Below are 27,038 nucleotides of genomic sequence, written 5' to 3' on the forward strand. Positions count from 1 at the left end.
CTTAATGTACTCCCTAGTTAGAACCTGGGGAAACAAGTTCTGTCCATGAAACACCACCATACCCTAGCAGCAAGAGAAAATAAATGGCAGTATTACATAAACAACAAAGAGGGTTGGAGGGAACCGCCCTCTTCTCCAGTCTCCTGCAGCTCAAGAGAGCTGGTAGAGATTAACTGAATTTCCCAAACCCCTGAAAGGGGCAAAGAAGTAGCCCAGAGATGCTAATGAGCATTAAGCACCTGGGTGGTCCTGGGTGCTAGGACTGAGTTGCCATGTGGGATTCTCAGTGGGAACAAGCAGGGATGGTTGTCTCTGTAGGGGAGAGATGACTTCCTGGGTACTGACACTCTTGGTACTCCTCCACCGCCCCCACCTGTCACATCTAGAAGAGTAAAATACTGAAATGACTATTTAAATTTGCCCGGATAGAATTTACCAGCATTTGAATAATTCAATATTGAAATAGAGATTGAGGTTTTTTTTAAGTAACAAAACTATATTTTTTGTGCATCTTGTTGTAAAATGTACATCAAGCAGCTTTTCAAGTTGAAAGAGAAAGGAAGGACCAAGAACTCACAAAATTGAGGTACTTATAATTTGCCAGGTCTCATGCTTGGTATTTGACATCTATTATCTCATTTATTCTTCCAAATAACTCATTTATTTACAGTAGTATTCAGAGTTCCCACAGCAAGTGTGGCTTTATTTAAGGGCTTGCATGCAGATGGTTTATTTTGTAAAGCGAAATCATCCTCAGGAACTTGGGAGGGCCCTAGGAAGAATGACCTAGGGCAGAAAGAAAGACAAGTAAAAAGGTGTCTGTGCATCTGGTCATTGTGGGCAGCAGAGGTTTCACCCATTGAGGAGCTAGGTGATTGTGGAGGAAATTCTTCAGACTTGTCTGTCCAAGGACCCAAAGAAGGGAGTATTTTCCGTCAGTTAATGTTTCCTCATTGGTCGTTGGTTGTGCAGTCCCTTGCACATCCAAATTTGTGCATGTATCAGAATCACTGAGCTGGTTCCCATAGGGTCACACGTAAGAGTGGCAAAAAATTCATTAGCTAGAAAATGAGATATATGCTGGGCATTGAAAGAAAGATGCTGCTTGGATTACATTTGACCACAGCTGGTTGCCATACAGGAGCCAGAATAAAATTAGGCCAAGAGGATGTGAGGTGTGGCATAAAAGTCCCAAGATCCAGGCCAGGATTTGCACATGTGTGACCAGGATGATCACATGAGATTCTGTGATCAGAAGGGTCCTGCAATTGAGGTTTAATGCTCTGTGCAAAGTCTTATGAATGTTATCTTTGAGTTTGTGTTGTTGTTTTTTTTAATTATTATTATACTTTAAGTTTTAGGGTACATGTGCACAATGTGCAGGTTAGTTACATATGTATACATGTGCCATGCTGGTGTGCTGCACCCATTAACTCCTCATGTAGCATTAGGTATATCTCCTAATGCTATCCCTCCCCTCTCTCCCCACCACACAACTGTCCCCAGAGTGTGATGTTCCCCTTCCTGTGTCCATGTGTTCTTATTGTTCAATTCCCACCTATGAGTGAGAATATGCGGTGTTTGGTTTTTTGTTCTTGTGATAGTTTGCTGAGAACGATGATTTCCAATTTCATCCATGTCCCTACAAAGGACATGAACTCATCGTTTTTTATGGCTGCATAGTATTCCATGGTGTATATGTGCCACATTTTCTTAATCCAGTCTATCATTGTTGGACATTTGGGTTGGTTCCAAATCTTTGCTGTTGTGAATAGTGCCGCAATAAACATACGTGTGCATGTGTCTTTATAGCAGCATGATTTATAGTCCTTTGGGTATATACCCAGTAATGGGATGGCTGGGTCAAATGGTATTTCTAGTTCTAGATCCCTGAGGAATCGCCACACTGACTTCCACAATGGTTGAACTAGTTTACAGTCCCACCAACAGTGTAAAAGTGTTCCTATTTCTCCACATCGAGTTTGTGTTTTATAAGTGAAGTCAGATGGGGTAATGGAGCCCGCACTCGGATTCGGATCATCTCCTCACACTGAGTCTCACCTCTCACAGCCTCGCTATGTTGTTCTTGCCTGGGTTGGTGGCTGCCCAGTCTCTTTTCTCTGGTGACCTGATTATTAGGCTTTATGCCTCCCTTGTGCATCCTGGGGCCACTGCCACCTGCTGCCAGGGGCAATAACCAGGTTTCATTGGTGGATAGAGAAGGGAGGATCGTGTTCTATTATTGCACTTTCTCTTAGTGGGGGCTGAGCATGGGCACAAGAAAGTTCAGGGTCAAGCCCAATTAACGGTGTCATGGGGAGGAGGATGAGGCAATGACTGTCCTCTCCCCTGTGTCAGTGCCATGGGGAATTTGACAGGAGGCTTAATGAGATCCTCAGAATACTGACAATCTAGATATCAAGTACAGCTCAGTGTGGAAGCGATTGCCAGTATTTGGGATTCACTCACCTGTAGTGTGTTGGGTCAATAGGAAAGGGACACCGACTTCCCCACTGCGTTAACCTTGTTTTCTAGTTTGTGTATCTGATATTTTGACATCACGGACATTGTTGACTAGAAAGGGACAGGCCCTCCCAGGGTTAATGGATTCTAGAGAAAGCAAAATACTCTCTGCCTCTTATACTTAAACTAACCAATTCCCCAACCCACATAGTTTATCCCGCTCTCACACTGGGTAACACCAGTTTCTCTTTCCCTACCTTAATTATCTCAGGGCCAGGCATAAGACAACCAGGGACAACCCCTATTCCCTGGAGCCCACTGAATTTATTCAAATTAGTCAATCCTAAATCTGTTTCTCCTGCTTACCCTGTTCTCCCATTTTTTTCCCCCGTTAAAGAAACCACAGTACAATCTTTCCTACAGTTTTTCTTGCTTTCTCTCTGCCTGTGACCAACCAACCCTGGTGTTCTCTCATGTGACCCTGCCAGGGCTGGCCTGGCATACCCCGTTCTCCTGGCAACTATGCATAATAAACTGTCTTTTCAGGGTCAGGTGTCTCCTCGTCTATTGATCTCACCATACCTGATTTAAAAAATAAAATCCCACTGGCTGGAGCCAGTTTGTGTTTTTATTTTGGACTACGACCTGCGGTTAGTAGCAAATTCTTCATTCAGGAAACATGAATATAGATAGGCTTAAGTCTCTTGCTTAAAGTCACCTCTATTAAGTGACAGGACTCAGACTCTGTCTAACCCTGAGGTTTTGTTGTGCTTATACCATTTTGCCTGCAGTACTGAGGTATGTTTACCCAAGAAGAAGTTAAATAATGTAAGCTGTTCACAATTAGGTGAGAATCCTCCTATTTCATAAATGACCTTCAGTAAAATGTAACATTACGATTTTACCTCTGGTGGGATAGTATATTACCTTGTTCTGGTGGCTTTGAATCGTATGTTTGTACTAACAGAAGACTGCTGCTCAACTTGACATACATAACAGCTTTTGAGGGATTGAATGAACAGGAACAGTTGATACAGTTTCCCAATTTTGTGGACACAAAGGTGTGTTTTTGAGATAATAAAATATAGTGCAAAAGAATTGTGAGATACCTGACAGAACACTTTCCTCAGTGCTACAAACATATAAAAACATTTCAAACAAAGAAATTGATCATTAATTAGATTATTTTGAATGTTTCTGTAATGTATTTGTTTCATATCAAATGTATAGTAATAATTTACTCTCAACTTATTAGATTAATACCAACATTTGAAATAGTGACTGCTCTCCTCCATGGGCATGTTCTTCATTGCTCTATTGGGCTACCCTGATATACATGTTTCTACTGATCACACAGGCTTCTCTTCATTTTCCACCTATGTCTAATTCATTGATAATGTATTATCCAGCTTCAAGGATTCAAATATCATCTTCCTTCTGGTAATGCACCAATGTATCATTCCAGCCAGAACTGTTTCTGAACCCTTAGTTCTAAATGGGATTTCTACTCACTCATCATTTCAATACCCAGTCAAATAGCACAATTTTTGCATGTAGAATATTGAACTCTTCATGTTTCCTCCCACCCACTATAAAGAAAACCTTCACTTTCAGAAAATTTCCACAACTTAATAATTGGAAGCACAATTTTTTTGGTTGTTCACCTCACAATTATTGGAGCTGTCTTTGAATCATCTCCTTTTTTCACTCCCCATATTGGATTTACTAATAAGCTCTCTTAGTTTGACCTTTAGAATATATATAGAATCTGACCCTTCTCATTATCTCAAGTCCAAGGTACCACTCTCTCTACTCTGTCAATTGTTTCCCACATTTCTGCCTTTGTCTCTCTTTATTCTCAACAAAAATCCAAAGACTTCCTAAGGAAAAGCAAATGATGTCATCTCACTGCTTCAGATCCATCCCACACAAAACCAAAGCAAAGTTCACACTGGGATCCTTCTCTGTTTGCCCCTTCTTACCTCTGGACTTTGTCTTCTTACACAGCCCCCTCTGGTTTACCCAGCCTAGCCTCCTCCCGGCTCATGGGTACACCACTTGGGGCTTTTGCCTGTTCCTGTCCTCAGCCTGGTTCTCTGTCCCCAGATATACAAAAAAACCCATCTGTACCTCTTACAGCACCTAAATTGATGCCAAAGGAAAAATTAAAGTCCAATAGTTAATTTATATAAATATTCTCTCTGTCCAATGGGAGGCAATTGCTACTACTGAATATGCAAGTTTGTACAGAAATGCATGAGGCACTGAGACCTTCACTTGCTAAGAATCTAGATCCTCAATGGGAACACTTAATAACGTTCTGTAAGATAGTATACTTTGTTTCTGTTAAAAATGATGAAATAATGATTTTCTTTACTATTTTAGTTATCTCAACTCATGCATTCATGAGATATAGAATAAAATCTTAGTCCTACATTCAGATGGAATGAACTTTTCATTTTCATCAAGATTTACTAGACAAACTTAGAGGTATTTAGAGAGAAAATTATGAGTGAAAAAGAAACAAGTAATTTAGAAAACAATTTCTTCTTTTAAATTGTATGCTAAGTGTAATAAAAGATGTTCAGAAGAATATTTTCGGTTATGTGTATTTAGGTTCACTTTTTTTCAGTATCTCTTTCCACAAGAATCATGTTTAATGGTAATTATCTTTATTAAGAAGTTAATTTATTTATAAATTATAGTGGGCTGTTTAAGTAACTTAAGCTAATGTAACACTAATACTGAAAAATATTGGTCTAAATCTTTGAAAAAACTTTCAGCTTAAAAATTCATGTGCAGAACCTTGAAGCATAAATATACTATGTAACTTAAAGTATATTATATATTTGAGGGACAAGTCAGACCAGTATAAAAATGGTATTTTTTAAAAAAGTAAATGATATGAACTAAAATAAAACTATCTGCAAGTATATGGAAATTCCCAAAAAGTGCCATAACAGGAAAAAAAAAAAAAAAAGAAGAAGAAGAAGAAGGCAATGAGAAAGATTAAGGGAAGACTATTTAGAAGTGATGAGTTTGAGATAAACTTGGAAGGTTTTGGAGATGTAGAATGAAAATAAGAAAAGGATAAAACATAAGCAAATATGTGATCATCAAAGTGATCACAGCTCATATTAGCAACACTGGATGCAATGGACAGAGCAAAGGGTCTGGTTGAGGAATATTAAAAACTAAGGCTATTCACTGTTCAGTCATATTCTGAAGGTTCTCAATTCCAGGAAAAAATGAATTTAAATTGCCAATGGTTGGAATCACTTAAAATTATTCAATGGATGACCATAAACAGATTGCTATAAACTTCCAATTAGGAGTAAAATGTGAGAAACGCCTAATCAGATACATTTATTCTTAAGAATACTCTTAAACACACACACACACACACACACACACACACACACACACCCCCAAAGCAAACAAATAAATTAATAAGACAGAAAGAAACCTTAGGAGGTGATGGATATGTTTATGGTGTGACAAAGATCAAGCACTGTAAAGTATTTGAAGAGGTTTATTCTGGACCAAATGTGAATGACCAATGGCCCAAGACACAGTCTCAGGGCATCCTGAAAACATGTGCCCAAGGTGGTTGGGCTACAGCATGGTTTTATACATTTTAGGGAAACATGGACATTTATCAATACGTTTAAGATGTATATTGGTTTGGTCCAGAAAGGCAGGACAACTGGAAATGGGGGCTTCCAGGTCCTAAACAGATTTAAAGATTTTGATTGGCAATTGTTTGAAAGAGTTATTATGTGAAGACCTGGAATCAATAGAAAGAAATGTCTGGGTTAGGATAATGAGTTGTGGAGACAGGTTTCATAGGCTTCAGAGCTCTTATCAGACCTAAAAAGTTGCTGGACCTAGTTAATTCTCTCCTAGATCAGGAAAAAGACCTGGAAAGGGAAGGAGATTCTCTACAGAATGTAAATTTTCCCCACAAGAGACAGCTTTTCAGGGTTATTTCAGAATATGTCATAGAAATATATTTGGGGGTGAAATACTTTGATTCCTTCAGGGCCTGGTATTTGTCATCTGATGCTATACTAGGGTCAGCTGGAATTTGGTGTTTTATTGCTACAAAAAGTCTGTTTTGTCAGTCTTAAGATCTCTATTTTAATATTAATGCTACCCAACTGTGCCTGAATTCCAAAGGGAGGAGAGTATAATGAGGCACGTCCCACTCCTACTTCCCATCATGGCCTGAACTAGTTTTTCAGGTTAACTTTGGAATGCCCTTGGCTGAGGTGAGCATCCTTCGGTCAGTTGTGGGGCTTAAAATTTTATTTGTGGTTTACAATGGCATTGATTTTGGTGATGGTTTTTTTGGGTATATACTTTTCTGTAAACTCATCAAATTGTACACATTAAATACAAGCCACTTTTTACATAATTAATATCTCAATAAAATAGTTTTTCTTTTCATTTTTCATGCTCAGTTTAAATTTAGCTGTGCACCTTATATTTTATCAGGCAACCCTAGTTGTATGCTCATTGTGCTTTAATAGGTCTAATATATTGTATACTTTTTGAAGTAGCGTTAATAGAAAAAAGTAATATCTAACAAATGAGTTTTTCTGCATTTTGTGATATTGCAATAATCTTTTGCTTTAATATTTGTACTGTTTGTCTTTAATAATTTCATTTTAGATCAAACAAATGAGTTCTAGTGCAAGAACATTTTCCAGTTTGGTAAGAACCATGGATTGATATAGTATAACTTGAAACAGGACCAATTAATTTTGAAATGTTCATCAAACTTTATCTTCACTTTCTCACAGCATAGACTTTACTAATTGTATAAACCTGCTTAGTTCTGATAACCAGAGATTCCTAATACAATACCCATGAGGAAAAAAACTAAAACATAATTTCTGAGTTCGTTTATATGCTCCTGATCTGCAATGATATTGGCGCTATCAAGCCACCACTTGATTTATTATTTAATTTATCAAAAATTCCCTAAAATAGTTTATGACAAACCTAAACATCCCTTTCCAGGTCTTTTTCCTGATCTGGGAGAGAATAACTGGGTCCAGCAACTTTTTAGGTCTGATAAGAGCTCTGAAGCCTGTGAAACCTGTATCCCCAACTCATTATCTTAACCCCGACATTTCTTTCTATTGATTCCAGGTCTTTACATAATAACTCTTTCAAACAATTGCGAATTAAAATCTTTAAATCTGTTTAGGACCTGGAAGCCCCCATTTCCAGTTGTCCTGCCTTTCTGGACCAAACCAATATACATCTTAAATGTGCTGATAAATGTCCATGTTTCCCTAAAATGTACTTTGCTTTGAGTTAACATTATCATGTGTCGGCAATGAATAAGCCAGGAGAATTCTGCAGTGATAATGTGAACTTGCTGCAGATTTTGAATTCTCACAAACAAGGAAATCAAATGACTATTATACTAACCTAAATATCATACCACTTAATATTAGATAGATTTTTAGGTATTTGTCTATTTATGCTCTTTAAATAAATTGGTCAAGATTTTTAAAATAATTTCTGACTTGAGAGTGGTTTTAACAGAGAAAATAACATTTTTCATGTAGAATTTTTATTTCCCTAATCTAACTGAGGTATAAAATGTAGCATTGAGTCTGAATTTCTTAAGTTTGCTTAAGAGACACTTAGAGGAATTTGGAAATTGCCTTATTAACATATATTCTGTTGCTGATACTTCAGTTAAGCTGGTCAGATATTCAATTTATGTACTTATTTATCATAAAGAAAGTCATGATTCACAATGCAGTGTTATTTAAAAACCTGATCCTGAATGCTACTTCCCTACTAGTCTGATTTATATTTTTTGTTAACATTCTACCAAACAAGACATATATATGACTGTTTCTGAGTATGTCTGTGTCTCAACTACTGTACTATGTGTGTTAAAGGCATTATTTTTTAAATGATTATAACATCCGTCTGTGTCAGCTATTTATCATCATTTATACTGAAGAAGTTAAGATGCAAATAAGTCAATTTACTAGCCTATGGTCACGTCTCTTGTAAGTGGTAAATTGGCCTCGCACACACAAAATCACACTGTTTAATTTGTATGCTTTCCACTTGTGACTAGTGACAGAAATCATTGCTTCAACTTTTTTTTTTTTTTAGTATTCGTTTATTATTTTAGAGACAGGGTCTCTGTCTGATGCCCAAGCTGGAGTGCAATGGCACAATCATGGCTCACTGCAGCCTCAAAGTCCTGGGCTCAAGTGATCCTCCTGCCTCAGCCTTGGTCCCAAGTGGCTGGATTGCAGGCATGCACCACCACACCTCACTAATTTTCTTTTCAAGTTTTTGTGGAGATGGGATCTCACTATGTTGCCCTGGCTTGTCTCAAACTCCTGGCCTCAAGTGATCCTTCTGCCTCAGCCTCCCAAAGTGTTGGGATTACAATCGTGAGCGACCTTGCCCAACCTGCCTCAAGTTTCTAATTTGGAACTATTTTATTACTTTTAGAAAGAAAAAAAAATCGAGTCAGTGAGTGTGTTCATTTGCTAGGGCTGCCATAACAAATACCAAAGAGTGGGTGGCCGAAACAACAGAAATTTATTTTCTCGCAGTGCTTGAAGCTGGAAGTCCAAGATCAAGGTCCCGACGAAGTTTTCTCCCGAAATTTCTCTACTTGGCTTGCAGATTTTTATTTTATTTTTTTGCTGCCTCTTTACATAGAAAAACAAATTCCTTCTTTTTATAACACTTGTCAGATTGAAGTAGGGCTCATGCTAGCAGCCTCATTTTAACTTGATAACCTCTTTGAAGACTTTATTTTTGAACCCGTTCACATTCGGAGGTACTGGAGATTTAGACTTCAACATATAACAGTGATACTTTACAAATCTTTTTATCCATTACCACAACATTGAAGCCAGAGTAATTCAAGGATATCTAATATTGGAAAGATGTGTAATCCATCATCATTAGAAATTAGAATGCAAATTTGCACATGTGCCCAGTCTTTTATATTCTCTTGAGGGAATATTGCTCATAATTTTTCATCAAAACAGGTAGGGTACACTGTCATCTTGGGTGTATAAAATTTTAGGGCAGTACATTATAAACATTAGTACCATAATCAACTGTAGAACTTGGAAAAACACAGACACCTAGCCCTATCTTCAAAGTTTTAGCAGGTCTTGAATTGAGCCTGGGAATTTGCATTTCCAATCAGCTCTCAGCTGAAGCTGATGCTGCTTGCCAAAATGTAAGTAGCACAGTTCCAAAGCATGCACGCTGACTCAAGTTACTTTTTATTGCTCTTTCTTCTGAGAAATGTGATGATTTCACTTAACGTGTTTATTGAAACAAAGTAGAAGCTCTAGATAATTATTAGGAGAAGTATTTTGCTGTGAGCATTCCCTTGGCTTTAACTAACCACATGGAATTTCTCTCAATAGAGAAAATAATAACTGTCTTTTCTGCCATTTTCTTCCAAATCCTTCCCTTTTTCTAAAAACCACCTTGAAAATATTTTAAATGAGTTATTTTGAAAAAGATAAAGTCTTTTTCCCTTTGTTTCAAGTCTGACTTTCCAAATATAGTAACTTCTTAATCTACATAATAGTTGATAAGCTCTTATTTGTTTTAGTGGCATTAAATCAACATGCAATTTTATCTGTTGTAGCTAAAAAGGGTAATAATTATTAAACCATTACTACTGGAAAACATATTGCATTTTGAGGATCAAGCACAGCTGGGAGCTTCTCACCACCTCAAGCACCAGCTGCTCCATTTTCTGTCATTTGTTCAGAATTATTTACACACATGGATGAGTGAGCAGAGGGATGGGGAGGTGCCAAACAGTCTTTTTATTCCAAATTTGTTGATTTTTTATAGATAATAAAAATGTATTGCTTAAAACAAGAAAAAATAAAAATAAAATGTACACAGAGAAAAGGCTCCTTCCTATCCAATGCACTCTCCCTGATTTTCATCCACCCCCAAATCGAAGATACTAGAAATTTATCATATATTCTTTTGAAAATGGTTATGCATAAAGAAGGAGATATAAATGGCTATTTTATCTCATTTAAAAAATAGTAGCCCACTAGATGGGCCTTGCAGTCTTTCCCAGCTCTGAAAGTCTGTGAATCATTGGTACCCCAAAGGTGATTCATTTTAAATCATCTTCTTATAAACACATAGGAAACAGAAGAGCAGAGGAACAAGATGAAAGAGAGATATGAAATAAAGTTCGGGGAACAATGCAGAGATTCAATGAATGGTACGTTCAGTCCTGGGACACACCTAGTCAATATCAGTTATTACTTAGCCATAAAGAAGAATGAAATCTTGTCATTTGCAACAGCATGAGTGGGACTGGAGGACCTGGAGGACATTATGTTAGTTGTAATAGCCAGGCATAGACAGACAAATATCTCATGTTCTCATTTATTTAGGGAACCAAAAAAAAAAAAAAAACTGAACTCATGGAGATAGGGAGTAGCATGATGGTTATCAGAGGCTGGAAAGGATAGTGGGGAGAGGGGGATAAAGGGGGAATGGTTAATGGATACAAAAATACAGTTAGATAGAATGAATACGATCTAGTATTAAGTAGCACATTAGGGTGCTAAAAAAATTAAAAAGTTAAATAAATAAAAATAGTAGCCTACTATACACTCTTAGGAAACTTGTTATCTTTAAACAATGTCTTGGAGCTCATTCCATATTCGTAAGGAGCTGCCTAGTATTCTATTACATGGACCCACTGCAATCCTTTTTACTAGTCGTCTGTAAATGTTAACAGGTGAACTTTTATGGTACCATAACATTTCCATTTTACATAGTGCTAAGTATTACATTAATAGCTACATATGTCATTTTCCATGAGTATGATTAAATATTATAAAAATTGTTCTTCATGAGACATGAAAAGAACATGCTGACCACCTTTTATTCTTGTTTTCTACTGAAATTGTATATTTTAGCAATCTGTAGATCAGATTCTTAGAAGTAGAATTTATTAGTCGTCAAATATAAAGTTTGAAATTTTGATAGAAATAGACAGATTTCCCTCAAAATGATTGGCCTGTTGTATATAACTATAAGCCCCGTGTAAGGGTTCACACCTCCGGTCACAGTCTTGCCAAATCAGATATCAGACCTTTAGATTTTTTATAATCTGTTGAGTGAGAAATGGAATGCCAAAATTATCCTAACGTCCATGTCTCATGAGTAAGGTTGATGGTATTCATGAATATGTTTAAAAGCCCTTCCAAAATTATCCTAATGTCCATGTCTCATGAGTAAAGTTGATGGTATTTGTGATATGTTTAAAAGCCCTGCATGTCTTCTCTGTGAGTTGTTGGGTGGACACTGCCAGATTTTGTAGGGTGGCATTCTTCAGCACTTTGCCTACTTTGCTTATCACATTTGTGCCACGTAGACATTTTCCGTTTTTATGAAGTGGTTTTTAACAATCTTTTCTTTTATGATTTCATGGGCTAAAAAAGGAGTTCTCCCACGATCCACCCTCATATATTTATAGTTGTCCAGATCAGTTGGTTTACACAATGTAAGCATTTTCTGTCTTGTCAGAGAGAGATTGCTTTCAGTGAAGCTGCTGTGTTTGTGTTATTGTGGGTGCAGTCTTGCCTCCTCTGGTGAACGACACTAGCTAGGTCCAGAAAGGTTTGCAGCCAAACTTATATCTCCTCCACTCACCTAATTTCCAGCTGCACACAGGTTTCAGACCTGAGCATGCACTCTCACCTTTAGAAACTACATTTTTGCTGTGATTTACTCCTAATAACTTCAGTTGCTTCTGAAGTCTCTTTCAGTGGTTTCTTGCCCTCGTTTTGTTCCATGTGGCACAATAAAAACTACTGTGGTTCATTTCTGTAGCTTTTGGAAGTCCTTACATGTAACTTAGATTGTAAGAATATGTCTCATTATGGACTGAGTGTTTGTGTTTTCCACAAATGTATATGCTGAAGGCTGAACCCCCAGGGTGGCTGTACTTGGAATGGGGCCTCTAAGCAAGTAAGTACGGTTAAATGAAGTCATAAGATCAGTCTGCTCTAATAGAATTGGTGTCCTTATTAGAGATACAGCAGAGAGCTTCCTCTCTCTCTGCCCAAGAACAGACATTGAGGAAAGGCCATATGGGGCATAGGGAATAAGTGGCCATCTGCAAGCAAGGAAGAGAGACCTTATCAGAAATCAAGTCAGCCAGAACCTTGATATGGGACTTTTAGTCTCCAGAACAGTGAGAAAATACATTTCTCTTATTTAAGCCACCTACATTATGGTGTTTTGTTATGACATCCCCAAAAGACTAATGCACATGCCTCTCACAGTTTTACTGGGGGAGGCATTGCAAGTATTTTTTTTATTCTTTATTTTTCACAATCTTGTACTCATTGCTTTTTAGTAAAATTCAATGGGATATGGAAGTAATGCTGATGTACACATCCAATTTCATACTGGGATAATTCCATTTATAAGTGCAGTTTTCAATACTCCTGAAGGCCACCGGTTGCTCTGGATTATACAGGAAGAATACATGTGTTCTGTTTGGCCAAATGGATTCCTAGAAACCACTATTCGAATTCTCACTTTTAAAAATGAGTTATTGGAGGATGAGTAGGTAGAGTATGGGTTTTCGTAAAAGTGAACAGGACAACTCAATAAGTTTTCAGTGAGAAAATAAAAAGGGAATATTTGCAGCCTCCCTAATTTATCACCAAAACAGTGACATCATGGTATGCCATGGCTTATACTATCCAGATAATGAAAAGTAGAGAATATTTGGTAAGAGTTTCAATAAAGCTATTCAGTGGATGTGAAACAGAAGGACTTTAGAAACCTCATGACTTTCTCTTTGGATGTACGTGCACACATATAAATCCTCATGGCCTAGACCTACAAGCGAATGCTTCACAAATGTCTGGGTGCCCTCCCCAAAAGTAAACAATGAGAATGGTTACTGTTTTACTGATGATGGTAATAATAATGTTATTAGTAAGTACACTTCAGAGACTGATGCAGGCTAGGCTCTTGGAGATATCTCATGTAACAATTTAGTTATTCATACTGAGCAGTTGTCATTATGCTCTTTTCCAGCATGAGAACTCAAGAGTCTGGCAGAAGTTTGACTTGCTTAGGTAACACCAGTCAACTAACAATGAGTGGTGAACCAAAACTGAAACGGAAATCAGCTTGACCCCAAAGTCCTGGTTTACTACCTGGTTAATCTACCACCTGGTCAATCCAGATAGTCTCTCCAGGAAGGACAAATTGTATAATGAATAATTTTTCTTCTATTTTGGTAATTTATGAAGTTGACATGATACAAGTGAGATATTGCAAATAATCTACTTTATTCCTATTTGACCTTTTCTGAGATGCATTTAATTATCCACGTACACAAAACAATGCTATTAGAAACATATTCTATACATACATTTCCTTTGTTTCTTGTGTAACATAGAAAACTCTATTTTATCAGCTAATGAACTAAAAGGCTGGCTTTCTCTGGAGTTTAAACACACAGATTTTAAGTTGATCTTTTGAACCAAAAGAGATTATTATAAGTCTACTTGACACTATATATGCTTTTCAAGGGGAATATATATATATATATACACATACACACACACACACACATATATATTCCCCAGTAAGATATTGAATATTAAATTATTTTACATTCATACAATATGTGGTATGTGGTAGTAAAAAATAAGTTAAGTATACAAGAGACATAAAATGCATTTATAATTGTGGCAAAAAACAGATAGTATTAATATGACTCAGTGTAAATAATGATCAGTTTAGCTTTCTTCTTTCATTTATTCTGCTTGTTGATACAGCTGTTAATTATTTTATTTATTTATCTCCAGGACTATATATGCATATTCATTTGGAAGGTAGAAGGGAAGAAGGGAATTTTGGGTTTTTTTGGTTTTTTTTTTTTTTGGCTTTTCTTTTTATATTCAATTTTATTGTTATTTATTTTTTATTTTATTACATAAACTGGTAAAACTTTTATAATAAGAGCAAATAATAGAAACATAATAATAAATATTTTAAGAACAAAAATATAGACCTAGAGAATATACTTTTAAGTCTCTGGAAAAGCCGATATAAAAACCTTCTAAATATTCCCGACAAAGTTATATCAGCTGAAAAGCCTTTATTTTTATAGGACCACAGTGCAGCAGTTATATTAACAACATGGCAAATTCCCCATGTAAATGGATCTTCAAATAATCTAATAATACTCTCGAGGACATTATACTGTTTTGTTGTTTTTGTGAGTCTTATTATTACTTTTCACTAATATTCAACAAAGTTATACCTTAATACCCAATAAAAATTCATTGGAATATCCACCAGGACCTTTTTGCAACCAGGTGATATATTCAGTCTTTTGAATGACTATGTTATGCAAATATGTTGCCTTATTTGTTCCCTAATTGTTAAAAGCTATAAAGTAGCATAAACAGGATGATGTAAGAACTGGATATATGTACAGCACATTGCAAATAAAATCTCAATGAGTTCTCAGATAGTAAAAGTAAAAACCTGTTACTTTTCTAAGCCACCTCAGAAAATCAGTTTATGTATGTCATTCTATTAATATCTCAAAATTTAGTAACACCTTAAAAAAATAGGGTTAATTTTCCTTTTATAGGTCTGGGAGACTGAAAGCAAAATAGATGACTAAGGTCCTCTACAATCTCCCTACTTTCTTTCTGTTTGCCACAGATCAATTTATCAAAATACAATTTATCGGTCATATAAGAAACTTCACTATATGGAGGTTGTTCCTAGAGTTTATCCTAGTTTGCAAGGACAGGAGAATCAGACTGATTTAAACTGTAAGCTTCTTATCTCATTGAGGCTATTAGAAGACATTTGAATATGCATGACTTTGATTTTTCTAAGCTGGTGGAAAGATAATGATAATGTGGTAGAAATAAAAATCACATCTACCCTAAACATTATTTGTAGTCGATTATAATCATGCATACATTTACTTTATAATTTTAAGATTGTATACTAGTTATAATAAAAGGTATTAAATTTCATGCCTCATTTTTATCTTTACATTTTACGAATGGGACAAAAAGTACCATGTAATAAAAATAAATATGAGTCAAATGCTGAAATGGTGTATCTATATAACAAAAATATTACATACATTTTAAGGACTTATTATTAATCAGGAAGATTTATCAGTCTTTTATCTTCTTTCACTTCGTATAATTCTATCTATGACTTAAATACTGTTGTCATATTCATTCAGCACTCAGGGAACTGAAATTTTTTGATATTAACTTATGTCTCAAAGGCCATGACACAAGGTTACAAAAGCATCATGATTCAAATCCATGTCAATTTAAATCCTGTGTTAGAAAAAGATGCTGGACTAAGACAGAACTGTACTCAAATTTCATCTGAGACAAATGACTTCAATGCTATATCTTAGTATCTTCAACTCGAAAATGGTCATAAAACAACTGTAATAAGATAATGGTTTTAAGCATCTAGTGGAGTATATGGAATATAGATTGCCTCTGTGTGTGTGTGTGTGTGTGTGTGTGTGTGTGTGTGTATATGCTTGAAATGCTAATTTGTATACTTCATTCGTACATAAATATTAACATAAATTCAACACAAAGCGTACATTTATGGTATCTGGGTATTGTATGAATAAATATATTGATTTAATTGGTGGTTCAATTCTTTCCTCCTTAAAACGCATTGTTCTCTAGGCTTCTATGCTACCCCATCTTTCCGAACCCCATTCACTGCACATTTCTTCTTTTTATTTATAGGCTCCTGATCTTCTACTATTAACTCTAGATGTTTAATGCCCAGAACTGTGCCCTATGCCCTATACTCTTCTCTACGTTAATCTCTGCCAACATGATCTTGTTACTCCATGAATTTAACTTTGCGAGGTATCCTGCTGACTCTCATGCCAATACCTTCAGTCCTGACCGTTCCACTGAGCTGAGACTAGTTTAATTGGCTGCAAGCTCCACATTTCCTTTCAAATCCCTTATGAATAGCAAACATTTACTAAATTTGAAGACAGAGCTATTTATTTGTAAGTAGTAGATTTATTTGTTACTTCCTACCTTTTCTGAGACTTTGTGAGTTGTATTCTTCTTTTAATCCATCTATCATAAAGTTTAACACATAGCCTTAGCTTTTATATAGGCTATATTATATACATATATATATATGTGTGTGTATATATACACATATATATAATATAGCCTATGTAAAATGTATATATACACCTTATATACATATATGTATGTAATATAGCCTATATAAAATGCTATATTTTATATGCTATCATCTATATATATAGCATTTTATATGATATATATGTACAGCATTTTATATGCTATCATCTTTATTTTCGCTACCATCATTTCTCACCTGCACTTCTGCAGTAGTCCTCAAACCAGTCCTGCATTACCTCTTTTAATCTTCTTGGTGCCCTATATTGCATTCTCCCCATGGAAGCTAGAATGACTTTTAAAATCATTTTATGTTATATACTTCTCAACCCACTGCAGTGTCTTCCTATTTCAATTAGCATGAAATCCATTATCCTGAGTTATATTAACAATACGGTAGAATAGAAAGCCCCAGGCTCTTCTTACTTCCCATGGAGACATTATTTCAACAATACATGGACCAATTCTCTTTCAGATAAATTTAGAAACTGGTTAAGAGGCTCCTCCTCCATATCAGGTGAGTGTGAAACCAACTGAATCTAAGCTGATAGGAAAGTGTGGCACCCTCTCATCATAATACCTCACGCTGGTAAAGCATCATGTGGTCTGAAGGAAACTGTAACCTCCTGGTTTCACACCAGTTAAGGAAGGAGAGATATTGGACCATGTGTCCAACATTCTAGCTTGTCATGGAAGCTACCTGAGAGACTGATTTTTGTCTCACTTGTCTCAGAGCACTGATGGAATTGGATGTACTCTTCATGCCTAATGGCTCATGAGAAAATTAAATAACCAGGCAGTTTCCTGCTTGCTCCAGAAGACTTGTGCCACAGAAGACAGAGGCTGATACAACTCAGCGGCCTCTGCCTCAAGGGATAAAGAGAAGAGTAAAGAGTATGTCAAATATTCTACCCTTATCAAGGGACTGCCTAAGAGTCTGCCTTTTGTATAGCCCAGTGAAAGCACTGATGGGCCCACCATAATCTGGATGCATGGGAGCCAATGAGAACAAAAGAGAGTGAAGCATTGTGCTGGTTCTTCAGCGGATGTGCGGTACACCATATAGACACCAGAAAGAGCAAGAAATTATGAGATCTCAAAAAAGGGAAATCAGAAGATTCCTCTAATTAGGAATATACACACATAAGTCAAAAGAAGACATGTCTACAGAGAAAGTTTGAGTGATCTGAGGAATCTTAGTTTAGTTGGAGAAAGTCTTTCTCTGTAGGAAACCATTTTGTAAAGACTGGAAGAGGTGGCTGACTTTCAAATACGCAGATACCAACACAAAGGTAAAAGGAAAATGAACAAACAGGAAGACAGGGCTCAATCAAAAGAGGCATATAAATCTCTAGATACTGACCCTAAAAATGGAAGTATATGAAATATATAACAAAGAATTCAAAATAACCATCTTTAAAATGTCAAGAAGCTCAGTAAAACAACGCATAAACAAAATAAGAATATCAACAAAGAGATTAAATATATAAAAAGAAGCAAGAGTTTGGGATCTGAATAATACAACTAAACTGAAAATTTTAGTGCAAAAGTTCTATAGCAGATTTGAACAAGAATGAAGTATCAGATAACTTAAAGACAGGCCATTTGAAATTATTCAGTCTATGGAGCGAATATAAAACACTGAAGGAAAAAAATATGGAACAACATCAAGTAGATCAGTATGCACATTGTGAGATTCCAATAAAAATAAGAAATTGAGAAAAGATCAATGAGTTTACTTAAAGAAATGATGGCAGAAAACTTCCAAAACATTGGAAAGGGAATAGCTATAATAGATGCAAGTAGCCCAATGAATTTGAAATAGCCTAAACACAAAACTTGCTAAGATACATTACAATCAAACTACTAAAAGTCAAAGATAAGAGAATTTGGAAAGAAACAAAAGAAAAGTGACTCATCACATGAAAGAGAACTTCCACAAGACTATGAACAGATTTCTAAGCAGAAATCATAAAGGCCAGAAGTGATAGGATAATATATTAAAAGTGCTAAAGGTAAAAGAAAAAGAAAAAAAATCTTGCTGACAAAAAATATTATATCCAGCAAATCTGACCTTCAAATGTAAAGAGATGAAGATTTTCATAGACTAAATACTGAGGGAGTTCATTACCACAAGACCTGTTTTACAAAAGATTCCAAAAGGAGTCTTTTATTTGAAGTGAAAACATGCTAAACAGCAATTTGAAAATATATGAAAGTACAGCTACCCCTCAGTATATATGGAAGTTCAGTTTCAGGACCCCATGTTTATACCAAAATCTGCATGTAATCAAGTCCAGCAGTTGGTCATGTGGAACCCACATATATGAAAAGATGGCCCTCCCTATATATGGGTTTCACATCCCCTGAATATTTTAGCTCCACAATGGGCTGAAAAACGTCCACTAATAAATAGAACTTTATAGTTAAAAATCTATGCTGTTCAAGGGTCAACTGTATTAAGCTTGATAGTAAAGGTAAATATATAGGCAAAAACAGAATGCTGGAATGATGTAACAGTGTTGTGTAAATCACTTTAAATTCTGGTATGAAGGTAAAAGACAAAAGTATAAAAATAACAAATATATTAATTGGTACACAACATAAAAATGTATTTGTGACATCAGTAACATAAAGCATGTTTGTGTGGGTGAAGTAAAAGTGTATAGTTTTTATATTTAATTGAATATAATTTGTTATCAGCTTAAAATAGATTGTTATAACTATAAGAAGGTTTCTGTAAGTCCCATTGTATGCACAAAAAATGATACTGTGGAAGACACATGAATAAAAAGGAGAAAGAAGTCAAAGGATGTAATTAAAAGAAATTTAAAAAAACACAAAGCAAGGTAGCAAGAGAGGAAAGCAAGGATAAAAATAGCTACAAGATAGATAGAAAACAATAACAAAATGGCAATAGAAATTTCTTCCCTCTCAATTATTACTTTAAATATAAATGGATTAAATTTCCAAATCAAAAAATAGTGGCTGAGTGAATAAAAATAAGCTCACATTATATGCTTTCTACAATAGACTCACTTTAGATTTCTGGACACAAGTCAGTTGAGAAGGAAAGGATAATACATATATATATATTCCATGCAAATGTTAACCAAAAGAGAGCAAAGGAAAGCTACTTATATCATACACAATATTCTTTCAGTTAAAAACTGTAGGAAGAGACAAATAAGGGCATTATATAATTATAAATGTATTAACTCAGCAGAAAAAAAACAATTATAAATATATATGCACCCAACATCAGAGCACCTAGATATATAAAACAAATATTGACAGAATTGAATAGAGAATAACACAATAATAGAAATTGTCAATACTAAACTTTCAATAATGTGTAGAACATGCAGACAGAAAATCAATAAAGAAACAGACAACTTGAACAACACTATGAACCAAATGGCTTTAACAGACATATATGGAACATTACACCCAACTGCATCAAAACACACATTCTTCTCTAGTAGAAATGAACCATTTTCCAGGATAGATCATGTGTTGGGCCACAAAACAAGTCTTTACAAATTCAAGAAGTGTAAAATGATAGCTGGTGTCTTTTCCAAATACAATGGAAGTTAGGTAGAAATAAATAGCGAAATAAAAACAGAACATTTGTAAATATGTAGAAATTAAACTGCACATTCTTGAACAACCAATGGGTCAAAGGAAAAAATCAAGAGAAATTAGGAAATATCCTGGGGCCAACCAACAAGGAAACAGAATCATTTATGTGTATTTGTTATTTTTTTAATTCTTTGAATTATTCCATGAACTGGATACAAAGAAACTATCTTAACTATAATTTGGATGTATATTTTTTAAAAGAAGCTGAAAATGTTTAAGAGACAATATTCATTAACATCTTGGTAATATTTAACACTGTGCATTTCTTCTTAGTAAGGGCTAACGGTTTTTATTCATGTAATGTACAATATATGTATAATTTTAAAATGTTTCAAACACCAGAAGTCAACTCTGGGCATAAAAAGCAACAAATAAATTTGTTTGAACTGTGTTGGATAGCCATTGAATTGATGAGGGTGTTTACAAATCAGGTTTAGGGAGAAGTAGGAAACAATGGAATTTAGACAGCTAGAAATTATATCAAGTACTTGCCACTAGAACAATGTAGCTAGAACCCTTTTAATTTATGCCACTGGATTCTGTCTGTCATATCTGCAGAACCTACCATCACTATACTTGGGTCTTGAAATAATTGCCACTGCTGTGGAAAATTTCTCAACTGTTCCTACATCTTTCCATCATTTGAGCATATCATTTATGTGCCTCTGTCACTGATGAAATTTCTAATGAAAGGATATAGAAAGAAAGTATTTGGTTCCTGTATTAGTCCATTTTCACACTGCTATAAAGAAACACTCTCATGACTGGGTAATTTATAAAAGAGAGAGATTTAATTGACTCATAGTTCCACAAAGCTAAGGAGGCCTCAGGAAACTTACAATATTAGTGGAAGGAGAAACAAACATGCCATTTTTCACAAGTCTACAGGAGAGAGAATGGCAGAACAAAGGGGAAAGAGCCCCTTATAAAATCATCAGATCTCATGACAACTCATTATCATGAGAAGAGCATGGGGGACTAGTCCCCAGGATCCAGTCACCTCCTATGAGGTCCCTCCCCCAAAATGGGGATTGCAATTCAGATTAGAATTCAAGATGAGATTTGGGTGAGGACACAGAGCCAGACCATATTATTCCACTCCTGACCCCTCGCAAATCTTGTCTTTTTCACATTTCAAAGCACGATTGTACCTTCCCTAGAGTCCCTGAAAAATCTTAATTCTTCCCAGAATTAACTCAAATGTCCAAGTCCAAAGTCTCATCTGAGACAAGGCAAGTCACTTCCACCTAGGAGCCTATAAAATCAAAAGCAAGTTAGTTCTTTCATAGATACAGTGGGGATAGGGCCATTGGATAAATGCTCCCTGAAATGGGAATAGTTTTGAATAAGAATCAATCTTAGAATTCTTCTCCAATGAGAGAAATTGGCCAAAACAAAGGGGCTACAGGTCCCATGCAGGCCCAAAATCTAGCGGGACAGTCATTAAATCTTAAAGCTCCAAAATAATCTCCTTTTACTCCATGTCTCACATGCAGGGCACACAGATGCAAAGGTTGGGCTCCCATGGCCTAGGGTAGCTCCATTCCTGTGGCTTTTTAGGATACAAGCCCCTGCTCTGGCTGCTTTCACAGCTGGCATTGAGTGTCTTCAGCTTTTTTGATGCACAGTGCAAGCTGTTGGTGGATCTACCATTCTGGTTTCTGGAAGACAGTGGCTGTTATCTCACAGTTTCAGTAGGCAGTGCCCCAGTGGGAACTCTATGTTGGGGGTCCGACCTCACATTTCCCTTCTGCACTGCTCTAACAGAGTTTCTCCATGAGGGCTCTACCCCTGCAATAAACTTATGCTAGCCATCCAGGTGTTTCTATACATCCTCTGAAATCTAGGTGGAGTTTCCCAAATCTCAATTCTTCACTACTGTGCACCCGCAAACCCAACACCATGTAGAAGCCACTTGGTGCTTCCAAGCACTTGGTGGAAGGCTTGGTGCTTGCACCCTCTGAAGCAACAAGCTGAGCTGTACCGTGGTCTCTTTTACCCATGGCTGAGACGCAGGGTACCAAGTCTCAAGACTGCACAAAGCAGCAAGGCACTGGGCCTGGCCCAGGAAACCGTTTTTTTCCCTCCTAGGACTCTGGGCCTTAGATGGGAGGGGATGCCATGAAGGTCTCTGACATGCCCTGGAGACATTTTCTCCATTGTCTTGGTGAATTACATTTGGCTTCTTGTTACTTATGCAAATTTCTCAAGCTGGCTTCAATTTCTTTCCATAAAATTAGTTTTTCTTTTCTATCACACGATCAGGCTAAAAATTTTCCAAACTTTTATGCTCTGCTTCCCTTTTAAACATAAGTTCCAATGCCAGACCTTCTCTCTCAAGTTCAAAGTTCCACAGATCTCTAGTACACGGACAAAATGGCACCAGTCTCTTTGCTGAAACATAGCAAGAGTGACCTTTTCTCCAGTTCCTAAAAAATTCCTCATGTCTATCTGAGACCGCCTCAGCCTGGACTTCGTTGTCCATATCATTATCCATTATCAGTATTTGGGTCAAAACCATTCAACAAGTGTCTAGGAAGTTCCAAATTTTCCTACATCTTCCTATTTTCTTCTGAGCCCTCCAAACTGTTCCTACTTCTTCCTGTTATTTAGTTCCAAAGTCACTTCCACATTTTTGGGTATCTTTATAGCAGCACCCCACTCTACTGGTAAAATGTATTGTATTATTTTATTTTCATGCTGCTATAAAGAAATACCCAAGCCTGGGAAATTAATAAAGCAAAGAGATTTAATTGATTCACAGTTCCACATGGCTTGGGAGGCCTCAGGAAACTTACAGTCATGGCAAAATGGGAAGCTAACATGTTCTTCTTCACAAGGCATCAGGAGAGAGATGTGCAGAGTGAAGGGAGAAGAGCCCCTTATAAAACCATCAGATCTTGTGATAACTTACTCACTATCAAGAGAACAGCATGGGGGAGCAGCCCCCATGATCCAATCACCTCCCATGAGGTCCCTTTCCCAAAATGGGGATTACAATTCAGATTACAAATCAAGATGAGAGATAGGTGGGGACACAGAACCAGACCATATTGGTGCCTAAGTGACTAGTGGTGAAAGTCAGGGCTCGGTTTATCAGAATTCACATATTGGAATGTTCCATGAAAGCAGAAGGGTCTTTGAACACTGCTCAGTCATAAAATGGAAAATGTCTACCACATATTTCTATTGTATTGGTCTCAATCACTGGTTTATTTTCTTATTATTTGCATTTCAATTTTTTCTAACTTATGCAGAGATGGATTTCTTGCAGTAATGCAGAAAAATTTTATATTTGAAGTTATGTCCTCTTATTATATAGTAAATAAAATTATCTCCATAAGCACTGTAGTGATGTTTACATTTGTTCTTTTATTCCATAGCACAGTATATATCTATCTATTTTCATAATTGTCATAATTGAGATTCGCAAACATATAAAGCATATGTAGATCAAAATGCATTTATATATTTTTGGAATGACTCACAATCAGTATTGTAAAGAAAACACTCATTTTACATATCTGTAATGCATTACAAAAGCCACTTTCTTCACCTTGTACTCATAAATTATGCTTTGTTAAACAACTTAGCATGAAGGGCAAAGATGTTAATTTTATTTGAAAATCACACCAAATGGTGTGAAAGTATTAAAATAACAACACCTTCTATGTCTTCAACAACTTGGCTTCTAAGAAGAAAAGCTAGATAAAGTTTCCTTTTTTTTTTTTTTGAAATTCATGATTTGAAAATTAAGAATGTCTTGGGAAATAAAAAGTTTAATATAAATTTATTAAAATAATTTATTACAAATGCTGGAAAGAATATTAAATACAGTTATTCCAGTCACAAATTTTAATAAATGAGGGCAGTGAGACTGAAAAACATGAGATGGTTCACATAAATTAATATAGTAAGTAAACTATCAAAAAATAAAACCTGTGATTTCTGACTCTCTTTCCAATGCTCTTTCCATTTTGAAGCTAGAATAGTATTGCTCTCTCTTATATTTTAGGAGAGTTTTGAAGTTGTTTTGATTTAAACCAGAGGGAAGGATACCTTTGCTTTCAGAAAATATTTGAAAACATAAATTTTATATTTGTCAAATGATAAAAGTGAAATTCCAATTATTCTAATCCTACACAATTGTTGCACAATGGTGAAGTAATCACTATTACTAACCCTCATTTAAGGAGAGAAATACTCAGAGAAAAATGCCGTGCTCTTGAATCTCAAGTGACTTTTTTCCTTCGTGACCAAATCTGTGTAGTATCTTTCCTCAACTGTGTAAGAGAATCATGCTGTAACCAATTATTTGTATTCAGTATTATAAATTAATTATACTGTCATGTCAATTTGTTATTTATTCAGATCTACATTTCAGTTTGTGCTGATTTGCAGGGATGAATTGCATTCAATGAGAAAGTGATTTATTTAGTACTTTTTACTAAATGAAATAGCCATATTCTTGAATCAATGTAATCTTCCTAAACATATATTCAAGCACACATATATAATACTACAGCAAAACTTGATGCAAAATTTATATTCTTTAAATAAGCTTATAATTTCAGTCATTCTTTTTATTTTATTGTATTTTTTGAGACAGAGTTTCATTCTTGTTGCCCAGGCTGGAGTACAATGGCATGATTTCTGCTCACTGCAACACCCACCTCGTGGGTTCAAGCGATTCTCCTGCCTCAGTCTCTCGAGTAGCTGGGATTACAGGCATGCACCACCATGCCCACCTAGTTTTGTATTTTTAGTAGTGACGGGATTTCACCATGTTGGCCAGGCTGGCCTCAAACTCCTGACCTCAAGTGATCTGCCTGCCTCAGCTTTCCAAAATGCTTGGATTACAGTCGTGAGCTACTGCACCCAGCCCAAATTTCAGTCATTCTTTTCTGTCCCATATCCTGTCATTAGTTTTTCAGAAATGTTTTTCGTGTTTTACTTTGTTGCCCAATCATAGTATAACCTACACCCATGTCTTCAAGGTGTTTTTTTTTTCTTTTCTTTTCTTTTTTTTTTTTGTGACGGAGTCCCACTCTGTCTCCCAGGCTGGAGTGCAGTGGTGTGATCTCAGATCTAGGCTCACTGCAAGCTCCACCTCCCGGGTTCACACCATTTTCCTGCCTCAGCCTCCTGAGTAGCTGGGACTACAGGTGACCGCCACCACGCCTGGCTCATTTTTTTTTTTTTTTTTTTTTTTTTTTGCATTTTTACTAGAGACGGGTTTCACTGTACTAGCCAGAATGGTCTTGATCTCCTGGCCTTGTGATCTGCCCACCTCGACCTCCCAAAGTGCTGGGATTACAGGCGTGAGCCACCCCACCCGGCCTTCAACTTCTTTTAATTTTAAAAATCGAAACATTTTTCCTCTGTTTATTTACCGCTATTTTTTTCTTTCTTTAATCCTGTCTTTAGATAATTGCTAGAATTATGTGTACTAGAAATCAAGCCTAGTAATGTAATTCCCAAACTTGAAAATCTGCCTTGTCTGTGTGTGAAGTTCATACCCAGGGTAGATATGCAGGACCTATCAAAATGTACACAATCTATAATTCAGCCAATCGACATTGTCACTCACACCCAACTTTACCAATCTGTTCCCCAAACCTGGAGTAATTTTAAGTTGCGTTCATTATTTTTTCAGCCACCTTTTTCTTTGATCTTTTATTTTCTTCCATTTTACTTACTGAGAACTTTAAGTACCTATTTGATTGCTGTTATGGTCTGTGACAATTTTTCAGCCCTTGGGATACTTTGTCAAAATTTGATGAGTCTTATACAGTAGGTAATTCATGTGTAGTATATATAACAAATTTGTATTATGTCTAACAAAAAGAAGAATTATACATATATTTGTCATTGAGAATTAATGGTACAGATAGGAAGGTTCATGTAAAAATGCATGTAGACATATAGGTGTATAGGTTTGTGGATGTGTCCTAGAGATTTTGCATATGTTCTTTGCCTATCAGTATCACACTGCAAAATAGTATCATTTGTATTCAGAGCAAATAGTTAAAAAAAAAACATGTTTTGTAACACATATAATTTTCTCTTTCCATTAGGTTGAAAATGGTTGCTTGTGTTCAACTACTGTGAAGAGTTGGAATCAGACAACTACGGCTTTGATTTTCCAAGTGGTTCAGAATGTAAATATGATCTGACCTTTCCCTGATGGACAGTTAAATCATGGACACGCTAAACAATTTACTTTGGACTGTCCTTCCTAAAGATGCTCTGGCTTCTCTCTTGAATGCTCACTAAGCTTTCGTAGCTGACAAGGAAAGGAAGGAAAACTGTGAACTGGAAAGTTATCTTACAATGAAAATTACTAGCACATCTTGCATCTGTCCAGTCCTAGTGTGTCTCTGTTTTGTGCAGAGGTGTTATGGAACTGCTCACCACAGCTCCATCAAGGTGACGAGAAACCAAACCAAACACATTGAAGGTGAAACCGAAGTCCATCATCGTCCCAAAAGGGGATGGGTATGGAATCAGTTCTTTGTTTTAGAAGAACATATGGGACCAGATCCTCAGTATGTTGGAAAGGTAAGATTTTGTTTATTTTCCTGTTTTTTCTATCCTGAGAAATTGTGGGGTAAGATGAGCTCATGTTGGAGAAATAGTTGAAGAGATAGACAAATGAAGAAAATTATGTTGTAGAGCGAATTACGCTATAGA

General features: G+C 36.0%; 1 protein-coding gene across 6 annotated transcripts in view; it reads left to right on the forward strand.

The window, feature by feature from the left end:
* Positions 1-27,038, forward strand: part of CDH18 (cadherin 18) — a 1,104,389-nt gene that overhangs the window by 713,093 nt on the left and 364,258 nt on the right. For all 6 annotated transcript variants that reach the window (XM_055367740.2, XM_055367737.2, XM_019013683.4 and 3 more), the window contains one exon: positions 26,423-26,906. In XM_055367740.2, the coding sequence (XP_055223715.1) occupies positions 26,679-26,906 (228 nt within the window). In that variant the 5' untranslated portion in view covers positions 26,423-26,678. The remainder of the gene's footprint in view (positions 1-26,422; positions 26,907-27,038) is intronic.

This window comes from Gorilla gorilla, chromosome 19 (genome assembly GCF_029281585.2).
Source record: "Gorilla gorilla gorilla isolate KB3781 chromosome 19, NHGRI_mGorGor1-v2.1_pri, whole genome shotgun sequence".
Classification (NCBI taxonomy): Eukaryota; Metazoa; Chordata; class Mammalia; order Primates; family Hominidae; genus Gorilla; species Gorilla gorilla.